We start from the raw sequence: 19,286 nt of genomic DNA on the forward strand, positions 1-19,286 counted from the left end.
CCAGCGCTCATCCCGGGGGTCCTGGGTTCGAGTCCCGCAGGCGGAACAAAAAGTTTTCAATGTTCCTGGGTCTTGGATGTGTATTAAAATAAAATTTCAAAAATCTTAAACATATTTTATGTATAATATTATAAAAAATCCAGAAATATATCGATGGAATGAACATTTTAGTTCTAATACGATTCAACAGATGGCGTTTTATTTTTTACTTTATTGTAACATAGAACTAATCATACTTATTAGTTAGTAGGTATGTTTTTGTTTATAGTTTTTAATACGTTAGAATATTATGTTTAATAATATTATCACTTGGTATAATAATAATCAATCTATCTTATCTTATGTAGAACTCCTACTGCATTTCTAATCCATACTATCCATACTAATATTATAAATGCGAAAGTATCTCTGTCTGTCTGTCTGTCTGTCTTGCTTTCACGCCAAAACTACTGAACCGATTGCAATGAAATTTTGTATACAGTTATTCTAGAGTCTGAGAAAGGACATAGGCTACATCTTGATGTGGGAAAATATCTTATTTCCATGAAAATATCGATGAAAATGAATTCGCATTGCGCGTGGCCAGCGCTCATCCCGGGGGTCCTGGGTTCGAGTCCCGCAGGCGGAACAAAAAGTTTTCAATGTTCCTGGGTCTTGGATGTGTATTAAAATAAAATTTCAAAAATCTTAAACATATTTTATGTATAATACTAGCTGTTGCCCGCGACATCGTCCGCGTGGACTTTAGTTTATAGCGCGCGGTGTCAACAAAATTTGTGTCAAATTTAAAAACTTTTTACTTAATACCCTGGTAAGTGCTTCCGGTGTAGCGCGGCCCTTAATTAATCAAAATACCCAAAAACAGCTATGCAGTGTGCACATAATCTATACTAATATTATAAATGCGAAAGTATCTCTGTCTGTCTGTCTGTCTGTCTGTCAGTCTCGCTTTCACGCCAAACGCCAAAACTTCCGAACCGATTGTAATGAAATTTTGTATACAGATAGTCTAAAGCCTGAGAAAGGACTTAGGCTACTTTTTTATTGGAAAAAAGGGTTGTAAGGGGGTGAAAATACGAAAATTTGTTCAAATTAAGTTAGTTCCAAAAATTCATACTAGATGGCGCCGTGCGTGTCTTACATCGCGCTAACGCTTGCCCAACATCTTTCTATAAGAGGTGGTATCATCATACATACGAGTTCCGATTTTTTTCGATTGTTATTTCTTTATTATGTTATTTAATAAGTCGTGCTATACTATATTATATACAGTGACGTAACCTTAAACCTATCAATGATAAATAGTTTATGGGTAAAGGTGTGTAATTGGGGGGCTAAATAAGCTTTAAAATTTGGCATAAAATTGATATTTATAATATTTCATTTTTTAATATTAAACTTGATAGTTTAATATTAAAAAATGAAATATTATGTGCACACTGCACAGCTGTTTTGATTTAAGGGGTACCAGGGGTTTTTTATAAAAGCTTTTGACACCAATTTTGTTGACATTGCGCGCTATAAACTGAAGTCCACGCGGACGAAGTCGCGGGCAACAGCTAGTATTATATAAAGTAATAAAGTATATAAAGTAATAAAGTATAAAGTAGGATTAATTATATTCTGTTCACTAAACAATGCTGGCATGTCTTGTATGGCAAAAGCCCTTATTAAAATAAAGATTTAACATATGCGAATCGGATCTCTTACTCATGCTTCGCAGGAATTTCGCGGCGGCGCGGCGTCGCGCACGGTTCGCGCGCGAGTGGGGATGCGGTCGGGGAACCAGCCGCGAAGTGCGAAAAATATGCGAACCGGATCCACACTCACGTTTCGCGGAAATTCCGCGGCGTGTGTGGGGATGGGGCCCCAGATAACACAATTTTAGGAAATAATATAAAAACCATAGATAAAGTATTATAGTATAGATGTAGTCTTAGCCCGTCATCGCGTGGCCATTTTGTGCTTATATTCATACAAGTAGTGTGCGTTTATTTTCTTGAATATTTCTATTTGTCGATTATTTCGAAGCACATTATGATACAGGAAAGAAAGTCAATTAGTTCATGATATCGATTAACTATAGTTCAAGTGATGAGAATCCGTAAACACAAGTAAAAAGCTATGCAATTTTTATAGCCAAATTTTTAATTTATGTGACATTTTTAAGACTAATGCCTTATATGGCACGAATAAGGGATTAATGAACTTATAAATTATATTTTTAGCTTACAAAAATACCGATTGAAAAGCCCAAAAAACCTTGTTCAAAACTTACGTATTTAATGTTAAATCCACGTGTTTGAAGCATTCTTTGACCATTCTTATGGTTTATTATTTAGCGGAACCACAAAACTCAACAATATTACTACTAGCATTAAATGTTCACTAAAAACCTTTATTAACAGTTTTATTACATGAAATATGCAGACCGACTCCTTTGTTATGTCCTAGTAAGTAGGACATTACATTACACGCTTTTGACGCTTATATACACCGATATAAGGCTCTCTCCAGTCTATAGTCATAGACATAATATAATATATTATGTCTATGTCTATAGTACACCTCAATGATAAAAACATTATATTATGTCTATGATAAAAACACAACATCACCATTTCACATTCCCGGCAAACCTAGCTGACATTTTTGAAAATGTCAATTTTCTGACATATAGTTTTTTTAATACAAGATGCAACTGATTGAGAACTAGTAAAAATGCCGTCAGCAAAAAAACAGAATTTATATATTAACTACCAAATTTTCTATTATGTGGATTATCGCCTTTTACTGGCGTGACTTGTAAATTGTAATGTGGTTTCCATACTAACACTAAATACAGAAAGTCTTGTATGTTTCCTCCTTACGAAAAAATGGGTTTATTAAATCTAGATTAAGTTTGGTATAATTATTTATTGAGACCACAGCTCAGGTTAGGAAAGCCTGCAATAGGTTTTATTCTAGAACATTATTCTTTTTATCTAATCTTATGTTGATTTTAATTATTAATGAATAATTTCAAATTTTTAGTTGCTAATAGTATAAGTAAGGAATACTACTTTTGTACTTTAGCGCATGTTACAAAGTAAATGAAACAATCAAAGGTAAAGTAGGTAACTACGAAATAATGATATTTATTTGATCAACATTATAATAAACAAGAAAAATATATAACTTAAGTATTTACTATATTATTATTGCAGTTTTATACATTGTCATAAATTATCATAGTTAATTTATTCATACAATCTTGGACAATTTCGTCTTTTCGGCGGCAGAGGAAATCTGATCTTGGGTACACGAATGCCTTCCCAATCACCCTGAAAAAGAAAAGAAAAATAACTTTATTCAATAACTAGGTATTAAGTATTAACTACACACTTATAACCTTAGAGCAAGGGTGGCCAACCTTTTTACAACTTGGGCCAAAATTCGGAATTAGAATTTTACCCCGGGCCGCAGCACGGGCCCGTGGCAGCCGCGTCCTCCCGGCAAAAGCCCCACAGCCCACTTTATGTAGATAAATATAAGCATATTGCAAATAGAAGCATATTGTATTAAGTAAAAGAAAATAAGTGTTTGTTTGCTTTTTATAGTAGGTATGATAAGGTTATTTTAGTATTAACTTTTTTTACACAAGGTAACAGACGGCGGGCCGCGTGTTGGCCACCATTGCCTTAGAGCATTTTACGACAATCGATCCGATAACTATAAAAATCAATCTGAAATGAAAGAGACGAGTCAGACAGTTCAGTCTTGTCATTTTCAATGTTATATTAATTATTATTTACTTATTAATTATTATATGTATTATAAATCGGTCCGATGTCAATAATAGGATCGAATGATGTGAAGATACTGCTGACTATATTTTTAATATAAAAATACCCGATCCAGGATGGTTTCTAAAACCCGTAATGCATTTCATATTACAGATTGATTTTGAACAAAATATTGGCGCCTACCACAGAACAGGAAAATAAGGCGCCACGAATATTTTATTATTCGTAATTTGATGGTACAAACATTAACAAGGTGATAAAATAGTATTTTGCGTAGCGCAGTCGTTAAAATAATGTTTCAACATACCTGAAATCTATTCCCATCGGAGCGATTACACTGCATGGATATCGGCGACTCCGTGTACAGCCCGTGTAGCGCCGTGGCCCGCAGCGGCGACCACGGTTGTATAGACAGGTAGTTGTGTCGTGGCGATGCCGTGTACGATATCGGCATGTAGTCGTACCTGGAAAGGTTAGTGTCATTCACGTGTTTGAAGAAGACAGAGATATTCTCTATCTCCGTCTTCTTCTAACAACGCTTCGTTAACATTACAAGATGCTACGTTACAAATCCAACTAATGGGCCGGAAGCCAGCGATTTAACTGTGACATTTAAGTTGGATAGACACAAAAATTATTACTGCTAATAACTACCATTTTATTGCAATAATATGTGGCTGTTTTGTTTAATGCAATAGTGATATTATATAGATAACGGCCATATTACCTAAGTTATTATTACGAATCTATTGAGATATCATTAATTAAAATCTTAGTTGCTAAGTCACTATCAAACATACAAACTTCCAAAATCTTTAACAACTTACTCCTTCTCAAATCTGAAGTAGTCCTCCAGTGCCGCATTGGAGACAGCGCTCTTGCAGACTTCGAGCTGCGTCGCGGGGTAATAGTGTATATAGTTGACGCACATCTCATCAGTTATCGCATGCCCGCCTATCGTCGCGTTGCGTTTCGACACGGTGTTGTATACGCATGTCGTTTGTAGGTAGTCACCCTGGAAACAGTCATGTAGCAAGACGTGTTGATATAAATTGCGCCTCGTGGGTATTTTGGGGAAATTTAGGCTTGAAAAGATAACATACATTCCTATAAGGCTAACGCGCGGTTTAAAGCAAAGCGTTCTTACTCCAATGAACGTTCAGCATTTGTTTAAACCTTGCTTAAAAAGTGACGTCACGCAAGTATCTTAAGCCGGTTTTACTCATCGGGTTATCGATCCAATGATAGACACAAAATAAACAAAAAGTATTATTCAACAACGTTGCATCAAGATCAACAGAAGTTGGAGAAAATGCCATAAACCATCAAGCCCGCCTAGCCTAGCCGCGGTAGCACTTAAGATGCTGTATGTACCATCGAAGAAATTAATTCATAGTCGGATAGTGTCAATTTAATATTAGGCGTGATCTTTCGGCTACGTTTGACACATAAAGTTAATATACCTAGCGGAATAGAGAAAAAAAGGCTTGAGCAAGAGAGATGTCACTATCAGTAACACTGCGTGGTAAAAAGAGACGTGTGATACATGACAGCAGCACTCTTTTTTTGACGTCCAGTCGGCACGTGCCGCACGCTGACAATTTAATCTCATAGAAATCATGTTCAATCATGCTTGTGTAAGTGTATACGTACACATACTTTTACACACAGATGAAACCAATTTCGGTTTCGTTTGACAGCTCGAGATTGTTGCTCTATTCCGCTAGGTATATACTCTATGGTTTGACTTAAACAGAACAAATTACGTTAGTCCGCACTCCGCCATCCGTCTATGAATCACCTGCTCTGATAGTACAACGTACTTTTTATTTAACTACAGCACTCACTGGCAACACAGTAACAGGTCGATGCAGTATCCTTATCTCCTGGAAGTGTGTGGAATAGTGCATATCCTTGTTAAGGAGCGGCAGTTCTGTACCGGCGCGTACATGCCGCGTCCACACTGCCGCGCCCGTGAGGTGCGTGTGTAGCTGACTGCCGAATACCGTGATGCCGGTGTGTGGGAGACCCTGAACATAATGTAGATAGTTGCTATTATATACAGGCCGTAACAAAACAAAGTTATAACATTTTAGCGTATGTACTGTGTATGTCCATTGTATAGACACTTATGGTTCACTGTAAAAGTGACGTTGGAAGAGCTAGTTGTGTTTTCTGTAAGCGTTCTGTAAACACTGCTACTTTACAGTAGTCTATTTAAATATAAAAGACGCATACACAATTACACACAACAAGTATTATCATTTCTTTTGTTACATCCTGTATAAGTTTCTATAGTCCGGTCGTGGAGCACTCTGATTCTGGTGACGTCACTCACCACGCCCGTGCACTGCGGGACACAGTGCGCGTCGAGCGAAAACGCGCTCTGCCCGCCCGGTACCGCCATCTTGTCGGTGTACTCCAGCCCCAGCTCCATGATGGCGGCGTCGTGAGGCCTCCTTTGTGACGTCACGCGCAGCACGAAACCCGAGCTGTCCACCCAATCTGCAAACATCATGTGATGGTAAAAATTAATGGGCAGTTGTGGTACTTTTGCAAATCTTGAAAATAGAAATGTAAAGTATAAAGCAAAATTAAGTTTTTTTCAAAATGGCGCTTTTTCTAGCACGGAGTTTGCTTACCGTTTAGGCAAATTATAAGCTGTGGTCTGTGATTACATCAACATACCACTTTTCATCTGCGGGTTGTTATAGTGTATCTCCAACATGACGTATTTGTTGGCCGTCGGTCCCCCGAGCGGCAAGCCCGCCTCCTCCGGATACACGAACGGTGGCGCACCCATAGCCCATGCCGCCTTTACCTATAACGATAATTTAAAAATATATAAATTAGTACATAGTTCTTTTTAGTAGTATTTTTATTATTCGTAGCATTTAGGTATATGTGAATTAAAATCAAATCATAAATTACTTATACACACTTTTTACATTAGAGCGAGAGACGTGAGCGCTTATGCGTACGCCTGCACGCAAACTTGCGTACACAAAATCATGCGTTCGGAAACGCTCAGAATTCTACAAACCAGCCAACGAGTAGACATAGTACGCTTTTATATAGATATTTTTCCATTCATCACAAATACACATCTACCCACCTTAGAGCACACTTTTGTCTCATTAGGTCGCTTCTCTGAAAAGCAGTTTCCTTCGTACAGCGGTATGTCAGCGGTGGGGGCAGCATCGCAGTAAAACACTTCCATATGGTGGACCAAACCCTCGTTGCCGGCTGTTATAGCTGATTCAAACTGGACAAACATAAATTAAATAAATTAATAAGAGTACTATCGTTATAACACTTGTTCCCTTTCTTAAACTATTTAACCACTAGCTGTTGCCCGCGACTTCGTCCGCGTGGACTTCAGTTTATAGCGCGCGGTGTCAACAAAATTGGTGTCAAAAGCTTTTTAAAACCCTGGTACCCCTTAAATCAAAATACCCAAAACAGCCGTGTAGTGTGCACATAATATGATTTTTTTTTATTAAACTTCTTTATACCAAATTTTCAAGCTTATTTACTATTTACTTAAGCGTTACACAACTTAGCTGCTTAATGCATTACCCAACTTTAGCTTTGCCCAATGCCCATAAACTATTTAAAATTTATTATTGGTAGACTGTCTTTGTTGGCGACTGGCTGGACAGACCATTCTGTTTTTAAATATTGTATTTTTTTACTTTTCTATGTCACATTTTTTCCTTTTGACGTTTGTACTGTTTTTGTGATTTAGTCTATCTTGGAACATTACAGTTGTCGCTTCACTTGGTGTTATCATTTGGTAGTTACAGTTTTCCTCATCTTCGTATCATACAGTCCATCTCTCCCGTCGTTATCATTTGGTCCTTCTTCGCTGTAATTTAGAACCATTATTTTGTCTTCATCGTAGTTTTAAAATCGTCTTAGTTCTAGTTCATTGTCGCCGTAGCGTAGTACTATCATTAATGCGTTGTAGTATCACCTTATTTCACTTTATTTGTAGTATCCTTCTCTTCACCGTAGCTTATTTTCGTCATTTACTTCACATTACATTTTAATCTTTCGTTTGCGCATTTTTTTTTAGAACTTCATCATGTTGACGCGTTCTAAGAGTCCTAGAAAATCCATCGCAGAAGCGGCAACTGCCGAAGCCGAGCAAACCCAGTGCAGTGATCGTTCGCTTCACGACGTTCGCCTGGTTTCGAACACTGGTTCCGAGATTGACCCGGCATCGTTGGCTGGGAGAGTCTTACAGCCCACAGACACAGCGCCTTCCGGCGCGTCGCCAGGGCCCGAGGCAGACGACCATCCCAGCCGGCGCCGAACAGGGGAGGCTTTCTTTCAAAGCACTAACGCGAGTTCTTGCAGTGGTCGAACCGGAAACGAGCGCACGCAGTCTTCGCGCTCTTCAGCAGCCGTAAGGGCAGAAAGGTTGGCCCTGGAGGCGGAGTGCACGCGGCAGCAACTGAAGAGGCAGCGCGAGCTCTCACAACGCGACGCCGAGCGCGAGCGCGAACTCGCGCGCCTGGAGGCCGAGGTCGAGCAAGCGGAGCTTCGTGCGAAGCTTGCCGCATCGGAGCTAAAAGATAAGTCTCGTTGTAGTTCTTACTCTAGTTTACGACGTACCGCGTCATGGGTACGCGGGCAAAACATGGCAATTGCAGGTGACAGGCCAGGTAGAACCCCAGCTGTGACTTTGGGAAACACCCAAGGTCCACCCGTACAGCTGGCGGATCTGACCTTCGAGGCCTTGTCACCACGTGCTACCGCCAACCCTTGCCCACCCACACAAATGACGGGTACTAACGGAGGACTACCGAGAGCTGATTCATCGTCCGAACCGATCGCTCGACTCGCCCAAGCCATCAATGCTCTCGCCGACCGCCCTAAAAGACCCGAACTGGTCCCCTTTGCTGGTGAATTAAGCCAATGGCTTGCCTTTAAATCCAGTTACGATAGAAGTAACGCAAATTTTTCCGCAGCGGAAAACATTTCGCGGCTGCAAAACGCGATTCGCGGACCCGCCTACCACTCCGTGGCGTCCTTGCTGTGGACGTCTCTTGACCCTCAGGAGATTATCGACGCCCTGCAGCAGACATACGCCCGGCCGGAAATTCTGGTGGCCCGAGAAATCTCGGACATACGAGGCAGTCCTAAGATAAGTACCCCTGAACATTTAAATGCACTTGCGAACAAACTGCGAAACTTAATTAGTACAATCAAAATTTTAAATCAAAATGACTACTTGTACTCGCCCGAGCTTTTCCGCTCTATTCTATTAAAACTAAACGAGCATACGAGGTCTCGATTTACCGACTTTGCCGCCGCTTGTATGCCTTCGTCTCAAAATATGACAAAATTGGAGACGTTGTCAAAATTTCTTTTAGCGGAGGCGGACAAACAACTTAAATATAACTTTGTATTCGATATTGTTAACGTGACGCCCAGGCCGCCTGTTTATACTATGCACAAAACCTTTCCCAAACGAGTTGAGTCGGTACACGCAACAACGTCCGGCAACTCCGTACCCACTTGTAGTTTTTGCAAGAAAGGACAACACCTCATAAGAGCGTGTCAACCATTCCTTTCTCTATCGGTAAGCGACAGGTGGCAGTGGGTAAAAGACTCAAAAGCGTGTTATCGATGTCTTAAAACTTACCCACACTCGTGGAATAACTGCCGCGGAACTAAACGCTGCGGGGTCGACGGATGTCTCAGACGACACCACGCACTACTTCATGGCCAAACTGACATTACATTACGCGCACCGACCGACGTGCAGGTAACCAATACCAGTACCGACGTTCAAAGTGCCGTCACAAGCGCCACCATACGTAACAGTAGCGAAACAGAAGCACCGCTACAGATATCTAATACTGACCTCCCACAATTTCCAGAAACTCCGCAGCCCGTCAACTTCCCGCGCGGCCTTCTTAAAATCATTGCGGTCACTATTGAGGGCCCCGACGGCGAGTATGAGACGACGGCACTACTGGACGAGGGCAGTACCGCGACGCTCATCGACAGCGAAGTAGCGACTCGTATCGGTGCTGTTCCCATCCGACAGGAGCGGGTCAGGTTAGAGGGGGTTGGCGATATGTCGAAGGTCGTGGACGTAAGTTATGTCAACTTCTACATCCGTGGTCGCAATAAAACCGAACGACACCTTGTCGAAAACGCAAGGGCCATTAAACCCCTTAATTTACGGGTGCGTAACGATAAAGTGAACGTGGTAAATTACGACCACTTGGCGGCTTTGTCCACCGACCTGACGACAAGCAGCGACCCCCCTTCCATACTTATCGGTGCCCCTGACTGGCATTTGACAGTCAGCCGTGAGGTGCGTTGTGGACGGAAAAATGAACCTGTCGCCTCGAGAACCCTCTTAGGGTGGGTACTCCACGGTGCCTCGTCTAACTCTTCCAAGCCAATGCAATTCGTGAACCAGCTCAACGTTCACCAGCACTGCGACGAGTTGGACGCCTTGATTAAAAGTCAATACGATATTGACTCTTTAGGCATTACAAAAAGCCTACCTCGCCAGAGCGTCGACGATGCACGCGCCGTCAGTATCATTGACGAGTCGGCTCGACGACTGGCGGATGGCAGGTTTGAAGTCGCTTTACCCTGGAAGGAGCACTTACCAAACGTTGTACCCGATAGTTACCCACAAGCGTTGTCCCGCCTTAAGGCTCTTGAAAGGCAAATGTCAAAGGACCCAAAGTTTGAAGTAGCGTTTAGAAAATTTATTACGGATATTCTATCTAAAGGATATGCCGAGGAATGCGAACCTAGTACCTACCACGGAAGCGACCAGCATCGTAGTCGCGTCCGCTGGTACCTACCTATATTTGGTGTCTTCCATCCGCAGAAAAAGAAGTTGAGAGCCGTTCACGATGCTGCCGCTACGACACGAGGTGTCAGTTTGAACAGCATGTTGTTACAGGGCCCGGACCTCCTGCGATCTTTGATAGATATACTATTCAGGTTTAGAGAAGGGCCCGTAGCTTTAAATGCGGATATAAAGGAGATGTTTCCCCAGATTAAAATAAGTCCTAAAGATAGGGACGCTCAGCGCTTTCTCTGGCGGTCAAACGGAGTGGTACGCGAGTATCGTATGTCGTCGATGATCTTTGGCGCCGTTTGTAGCCCTTTTATAGCGCTCCACCTTAAAGATAAAAACGCTAAAGAATTTCAATCGACTCACCCAGAAGCCTGCAGCGCCATCTTAAACGATCACTACATGGACGACTACCTATCTAGCCATTTTAACATCGCTGACGCAGCACGAATAGCTTCGGAGATAGTCATGGTTCACAAAAATTGCCAATTCGAAATGCGATCCTGGATCTCCAACGTACCAGACGCATTATCTAAAATTCCAAAAGAACTCCGAAGCGATTGTGATGACGTCTACTTACCCTCTAACAAGGAAGTAGGCGTTCTTGGCGTCAAATGGAATCCCGCCCGAGACACTCTCACCTTTCGGGCGACCACTGAAACGACTGACGAAGCCGTTACCAAACGAATTGTTCTCTCAAATGTGATGAAGCTGTACGACCCTTTAGGTCTTCTCATGCCCATCACAATTTGGGGACGCATTCTTATACAAAAATTATGGCGCGAAGGCGTCGGTTGGGATACGCTACTGCCAAGTAAGTACGTAGAAGAATATAAAGCATGGTGTAAACTCCTAAGGGAAGCCTCCTCTATAGAGGTGCCACGATGCTACCTTCTCAACCTGGAGCGGAGTGACATTCAACTTCATGTCATTTCGGACGGTGGAGAACAAGCATACGCCTGTGTCGCCTTCTGGCGCGTGATGTACACAGATGGCACCGTGTCTGTAGCCCTAATCGGTAGTAAAGCGCGAGTGGCGCCACTGAAGCCGTTATCGATACCCCGATTAGAGCTACAAGCAGCGCTAATTGCATCACGTTTCTCGCAAACAATTAAAAGTGCCCACCGTCTAAAACCGTCGCGGACAATATTTTGGACGGAATCCACTACAGTTTTGAAGTGGATTAGGAGCGACGCGCGTAATTTTAAGCCCTTCGTAGCGCATAGGTTGGGAGAGATAGCGGAACTCTCCAACCCGTCTGATTGGAGATGGCTCCCTACCTCTCTCAACGTGGCTGACGATGCCACGAAGCCTAAAGTTTTGAAACTCGAGGCTAACCATAGATGGTTTTCTGGCCCGCCTTTCCTTTTGCAGACTGAGGACTTTTGGCCAAAGGAAACGCAAGCCAATACCGCGAACCTTTCAGATTCCGAATTAAAGCCAGAAATTGTTGGTCTTCTTACCGAAGAACCTTTTTCAAAATTCCCAGTGCCCGATCCGAGACGTTTTAGTAGTTGGCTGCGCCTTCTGCGATCCACTGCACGCGTTTATCAATTTGCTAGATTGTTTATGTCCAAAATAACTCGTTCGGCTGATCTTAATTCTTCAATTTTCATGTCCATAGGTCCAGGGAGCACCACGTCCCTTCTTCAACTTCTAGAGTCCGACCTCGCCTGGGCGGAGAAGACATTATTGAGACACTCGCAATGGGATTGCTTCGCCGAAGAAATCACACACCTGCGGGCCTCGCAGCCCCTTCCCAAAGCCAGCCGAATAGCGTCTCTCTGTGCGTTCCTGGACAAAGATAACCTCCTGCGGGCGGACACCCGCATCAAATTGGCATTAACGGCTACCGAAGACGTAAAAGCCCCAATAATATTGGACGGTCGGAGCCACATCGTGCGATTATTAATAATGGAACTCCACGTAAAGATGGGACACGGGTTTGACGAAACTGTTCTCAACGAGCTTCGACAAAGATACCGAATTACTAACGCTAGAAAAACCATTAAAAGCGTCTCGAGCTCTTGCGCTGGGTGTCGAAGATTTAAGGGTCGCCCGGTCCTACCACCAACTGGAGACCTGCCCCTGGAGAGGCTGAACCACCACACAAGACCATTCACGTTCACTGGCCTAGACTATTTTGGTCCGTTCGCCGTAGCTGTGGGCCGTCGTCAAGAAAAAAGGTACGTCGCCCTTTTCACATGCCTAGTCACGAGGGCTATACACCTGGAAGTGGTTACAACGTTATCTGCCGACGCCGCAATAACGAGCCTAAGGCGGTTCATCGCTCGAAGAGGATCGCCCAAGCAAATCCTCTCTGACAACGGAACGAATTTTGTCGGTGCAAGCAAAGAAATGAGAAAACTCCACGGTGGCCCCGTTATTGACTTCGCTACGAATGGAAGAATACGATGGCGCTTCATCCCCCCGGCCGCGCCTTTTATGGGGGGGGCCTGGGAATGGTTAGTGCGCACCGTGAAGAACGCGCTCAAGACAACTCTCAAAAACAGGTCCCTCCCCAAAGAGGACACATTCAGAACATTGCTCTTAGAGGCTGAGGCAATCGTCAACTCCCGGCCACTGACGTACGTCCCCACGGCGACCGACGCTCCAGAAGCGATAACACCATTCCACTTTCTAATAGGCACGTCATCGGTGGTTCCTTGGACTAACGACCTGACAGATGGGGAGTTTTTACAACGCCAGGAGTGGCGGAAGGCACTTCGGCTGGCGGACCACTTCTGGGCTCGATGGCTGCGGGAGTACCTGCCAACGCTGAGAGAGAAACTGAAGGAGTCCCAACCATATCAAGACATAAAGGAGGGGGACGTGGTGCTGATCGTGGACCCTACCCTTCCGCGCGGCTTGTGGCCGCTAGCCAGGGTCTTGAGGACGTACCCCGGTCAGGACGGTCGAGTCCGCGTAGCGGACCTCCTCACAAAGGGAGGTACGCTGCGCCGACCGGCTAGAAAATTAATTGTACTGGAGGCCCAGCCAGTCGCCACCGAGTTTTAGTGTCCCACTGGGGGCGGGTATGTTGGCGACTGGCTGGACAGACCATTCTGTTTTTAAATATTGTATTTTTTTACTTTTCTATGTCACATTTTTTCCTTTTGACGTTTGTACTGTTTTTGTGATTTAGTCTATCTTGGAACATTACAGTTGTCGCTTCACTTGGTGTTATCATTTGGTAGTTACAGTTTTCCTCATCTTCGTATCATACAGTCCATCTCTCCCGTCGTTATCAGTCTTGTTTCTGATATCTATGTTGGTAGGTGAGTTATTTACATGTATAACAATCGAAAGAATCGAATTTATTAACTCAACATGGTACCACATCTTATAGAAATACATATGAGCAAGCGATAGCGCGATCTAGGTGCCTCTTGTCGCCATCTGTTTCAGTTTTTGGAACTAACTTAATTTGAACAAATTTACGCATAAACACCCCCTTACAACCCCTTTTTCCAGTAAGAAGTATCCTATGTCCTTTCTCAGGCTTTAGACTATCTGTGTACAAAATTTCATTACAATCGGTTCGGTAGTTTTGGCGCTGTTGTTTTTGAATTTGATATCTAAGTTGGTAGGTGAGTTATTAGTTAATAACGTGTATAACAATCGAAAGAATCGAAAAACCTAGCACAACATGGTACCACCTCTTATAGAAATACGCATGAGCAAGCGATAGCGCGATCTAGGGGACTCTTGGCGCCATCTGTTTTGAGTTTTTGGAACTAACTTAATTTGAACAAATTTACGCATTTTCACCCCCTTACAACCCCTTTTTTCAGTTAAAAAGTAGCCTATGTCATTTCTCAGGCTTTAGACTATCTGTGTACAAAATTACATTACAATCGGTTCAGTAGTTTTGGCGTGAAAGCGAGACAGACAGACAGACAAAGATACTTTCGCATTTATAATATTAGTATAGATATAGATTGGACGTAAGGAATTTAGATTTGAGACCATGCAGGGATCTTCAGTACCCAATAGTTCAGGCAAGTGTATAGTATAGTTAGCGTTGGTATAAAAGATTTTTCTAAAATACCGCTAGTGAAAATTTTGCGTTACAGGTTGATAAAAAAGGGCATAGAGATAATTTTTCTAAAATACCGCTAGTGGAAACTTTGCGTTAGAGATTGATAAGAGCATAAGAATCATATATAAGGCATGCTATTTATAAGTTTTTTTTAGTAACAAATAAAACATTTACCTGTACAATATGATGCGGCTTGTCCGTCACATACTTCGGCAGTCTTACCACCTTGCACCAGTACGTGGTATCAGTGCCTGGTACTTTGACCCCCTGGACTGACAGGTGTAGTTCCTTCGCGGGGGGTTTAGGTTGAGCTGGGGGGGTCAAAAGGCGGACCCTGATGAACCCTCGGTCCTTGGAAGAGGCGCAAGGCAGGCAGAGCCCGGTGGATGTGTATAGCTTGTCTGTTCCCCGAGCCCAGACTACATGGACTGTCTCGTCCTGGATGAAAGACAGAAGATGATAAATGAAGGACAGAGAAGGCAACAAGGTAAATCGAATTGAAGAAACATTTGCTTAGGATAGTTATTTAGTAAAGAACCAAAGACCTTGGAGCGCCTCAAAATTCATAAATTAACTCAGAGCAAATTGTCTATTTCATTCATTTTCCTATTGAATCACAAGTAGAGATGAAATGTTTCGATTTTAAATTTTACAATTAATAGCCTATAGCACTCGGGGACATCATAGCTATATAATATATTGGTAAAAGATTTTTTGAAATCGGTCCAGTAGTTCTGAGATTATCGCGTTCAAACAAACTCTTCAGCTTTATAATATTAGTATAGATGGCACTTTTTGTAGCGACTTTATGGCATGGATCTGGATGGAAAGGAGGTAGTTTCAGGTACAGATCTTTTTAGGGTTCCGTACTCAAAGGGTAAAAACGGGACCCTATTACTAAGACTTCAATGTCTGTCCGTCTGTCTGTGTGTCTCCACTTTCCAGGCTGTAACTCAAGAACCGCTATAGCTAGACTTCTGAAATTTTTACAGATTGTGTATATCTGTTGCCGCTATAACAACAAATACTAAAAACAAAATAAATATTTAAATAATTCCCATACAACAAACGTGATTTATTAGCTATTTTTTGCTCGTAATCAATAACGGCAATGCATAGGCACTTGAAATATTCACGAAATACTCTATTTTATTCGCACTTTAATCATTTATAATAAAATTTACACAAATGAAATAATTAAGGGGGGCTCCTATACAAAAAACACAATTTTCAGAATAGGGATGATGACAAGGTCAAAGATTAGCGAATTTTGTTAATAAAATAAAGAAATCACGGTAAAAAATAAGTGTTCCCAAAATTACAGCTCGATAGCATTTTTATTTTTTTTTGTTATGCGCCTTCAAACCCCGACTCGGAGTTTGCCAACGAGCCATGGAACGCAGCATTCTAGGTATAAAAAGGATTGACCGCGTCCGGAATACCACCCTGCGTTCCCAAACGAAGCTCGTTGACGTAGGCAGAAAGGCAGCTAGCCTTAAGTGGAGCTGGGCAGGGCACGTTTCCCGTATGCACCCGGACAGGTGGGCGCGTCTAGTTTCGGAGTGGCTACCGAATGGTCGGCGTAACAGAGGCCGACCCAAGAAAAGGTGGCGCGACGAACTAGATGCGTTTGATAAAGAGTGGCCAACAACTTCACAGGATCGTGAACTTTGGAAAGAGAGAGGGGAGGCCTTTGCCCAGCAGTGGGACACTGTAGGCTGATAATAATAATAATGCGCCTTCAAAGTTAGATAATCAGGTCGATTTTTTTTTCAATTAAATTTCTTAATATGTATTTGTATACCAATCAATAACTTATGCAATTAAAAGCAACGTTTGTTATAAAACCACTTTCATAAACGCAATATTTAATATACCTGTCGAACAAAGTTGTCTCCCGATGCATACAAACTACGAAAGAGTGACGTCAGTCTTTCGTAGCACTTTGTATGGAGCGTTTCTGGCAGGTCTATTTTATGAGATGTTTGAATTGTCATATCTTGGTGAATTTTTAAGCTTTCAGAGTCATTCTTTCAGCGATGTTTCTATTTTTTAAGGGTCTTTCAATTGCCAATAAGAAAAAAAAGTCATCTAGCCTATTGTGCGCGAGTTCAACTCGCACTTTTTTGGACATACCTCGATGATATAATCATCATCATCGCAAGTATCGAAGTGCCGCTCGAAGTAAACGCTACGGGCGCGGATGTCGACGTAGAACTTGTTGCAGTTCTGTTCCACGTCCCTCTCCAGCCTGCCTTCGTCGTCAGAGTGCATGTCCTACGATAGAAATAGTCAAAGCAATAAAAATTAAAAATGATAAAGAATATTTACGAGTAGGTATATTCTAAACTTGAGACGTATATCCAACTAGATGAATGACTGAGATGTTGCTTGCTAAGCAGTTATGTTTAAAAAGAATGATGAATACTTCCTCTTGGTTCTCAAATCTCGAACTAATTAAGTTATTTACCGTCTCTGCTTCTTTAAAGGGACCTTGTTTAAAAGTGAAACTAAAAACTATTTTTTCGTCAACTGTCTTACTGGTGTTTCCTAAAACGATAAGGTAACTAGCCACAAAAGCCCCCATAAGGCTTACCATGAACCTTACCTCATAATGATCCTTGCCCTTATAATCGGTCCAGACGAGGCATATATCGGCGTTCTCCAGATCCCCTCGATCAGAGAAGCCCAGGGCAAACCAGTTCAAAGCCGGTGCCTTCTCCGAGATGAGGATTTGGAAGTAGATCTTCTCTGTGGTGTAGTCCACGCGCCATTTTAGAAGTAAGGCTCCTTCTGGGTCGAGTACTGCTTCGCTCTCTGCGACTTTGTGTGCTGTTTGTGTTGTTCAAGCAGAGAAGATAAATATTTTTCCTCCTTAAGCTTTCGCATATTTGTCAGCAATGCATGGGCGTAGCGAGGTAAGGGCAGGGAGGGGGGGGGGGGGGGGGGGGGGGGGGTTTTGGGGGGGGGGGACCGGGGAGCGATCGGTCGGTAATGCTCACGAGTTTCATACTTAAACGTGGAGCGGAGAGAGTTGCGGGGTGAGAGGGAGGCATTCAATACTATTGTGACATAGTCATAGGATTTTCTTAATTTGCCCCCCCCCAAGACATATGCTCCCACCCCCTATAGAATCCTGGCTACGCCCTTTGTATGCACCGTACGCGCCGAACGCACAGTATAGTTCACGAAATGCGGCACGTACGGTGCGGACGAATGTGCGAGGTATCGACACATCGTTTCATACAAATCTGCTTACTTCTTGCTTGCTGATAAATGTGCGATCACCTTTAATATTGAGGTACACTAAGTTGAATTATCATTTAGCCTCTATTTCACCGAAACTGGTAAGATGATTTTAAATCGAAAATTAAGTTTATTAGACGCAGTGACGGATCAAGACTACTTGATGCCCTAAGCAATCCATGCCTGTGTACTCCCCCCCCCCCCCCCCCCCCCAATCTGTATGTCAACTAGAATCTACCTAAACCTAAAAACATTAGTAATTATTTTTTTGATCCTTTTTTTGGTGAGGTTTTTGGTGAAGTGAGAGTGGTGAGACGTGATGCCCTAAGGACAGATGTTTTTTGTCCTTCTTCTGGTGCCCCCTCAGACGTGATGCCCTAGGCAATTGCTTAATTTGATTAAGGGTTAATCCGTCACTGATTAGACGTTGGTTAAAGTGGCACAGTAGAGTACAACACCATACACGCTGCATAAATATACAAAATAAAAATATTCTTAATTCGGAAATTTTCAACCTTTTCAACTGACCTTCAAAATAAAGAGAAGCCCCGAACTATAGACAAATTATATCACTTACCTGATAAACTATGAGAAAAAGCATGATTATAGCAGACGAAAGACGCGAGTAGCAACGCTGAGAGCTTCAACATGCTTCAGAGCATGCTCCTCTTCTGGATGCCGAGTCTAGAACGTTCTAGAAGTGTCTGCGGCGGCGGCTGAGGAGTTAATGGGGGCAGGTCCCGATTAGGTTAAGATGGCCGAGCTTGGGGCAATGCAATATTGGAATGCCGGTACAGTCAGGCAAGTATTTTATATTATGAAAATAAAATGACCACAATTTTTGGATTTATAATAAAATCTGTTACGATAGGTCAAAATTAATCAAGAATGGTCCATAACAATTAACAATTCAAATCATCATTCGGTTGTAGCGTGGTTTACCATTCACACTTCAGCCGCTTTGTCTTAAATAGATAGCTGTATATGAATTAAAAATGATTTTGGGCACATACAACGTACTTCACGCTAAATAAAAATATGAAATAAAATTACTTAAGTACTTAAAATAAAAAGTTAAGACGCGTTTGTTGTATATGTATGTGTGTGTCGATACGGAAAAATTAAATACGCTAATGATGGCTAGGAAGTAAGAACACTGGATCACCTTAGCTCCCAGCAAACTATCAAAATCGGTTCTTCTTTTTTTCACACAAGTTTTTCACACTTTTGTTCACAGCTACGACGCAATGTTGACCCTAATAGATAAAACACTTTTTCCAAAATTCTACAACAAATACGAATTACGTATTAATGCAGCCGACTGTACAATTTTTATGTCACCCGAGGTATTCGCTATACGACGAGGTTTGCGGTATGC

General features: G+C 42.3%; 1 protein-coding gene across 2 annotated transcripts; it reads right to left on the reverse strand.

The window, feature by feature from the left end:
- Nucleotides 1-3,200: 3,200 nt before the first annotated feature.
- Nucleotides 3,201-18,696, reverse strand: LOC121733157 (tyramine beta-hydroxylase). 2 transcript variants are annotated; one of them, XM_042123328.1, is made up of 11 exons: nucleotides 18,486-18,696; nucleotides 17,271-17,485; nucleotides 16,799-16,939; nucleotides 14,837-15,100; nucleotides 6,901-7,050; nucleotides 6,474-6,606; nucleotides 6,124-6,290; nucleotides 5,633-5,815; nucleotides 4,613-4,800; nucleotides 4,093-4,249; nucleotides 3,201-3,323 (listed from the first exon to the last, which is right to left on the reverse strand). In XM_042123328.1, exons 1-11 carry the CDS (start codon nucleotides 18,556-18,558, stop codon nucleotides 3,240-3,242), a joined length of 1,755 nt encoding a protein of 584 aa, XP_041979262.1. In that variant the 5' UTR covers nucleotides 18,559-18,696; the 3' UTR covers nucleotides 3,201-3,239. The 2 variants fall into 2 exon arrangements, with proteins under 2 accessions (XP_041979262.1, XP_041979261.1); XM_042123327.1 differs by having other exon boundaries at nucleotides 17,271-17,494.
- Between the last annotated feature and the right edge of the window lie 590 nt (nucleotides 18,697-19,286).

This window comes from Aricia agestis, chromosome 13 (assembly GCF_905147365.1).
Source record: "Aricia agestis chromosome 13, ilAriAges1.1, whole genome shotgun sequence".
NCBI classification, from domain to species: domain Eukaryota; kingdom Metazoa; phylum Arthropoda; class Insecta; order Lepidoptera; family Lycaenidae; genus Aricia; species Aricia agestis.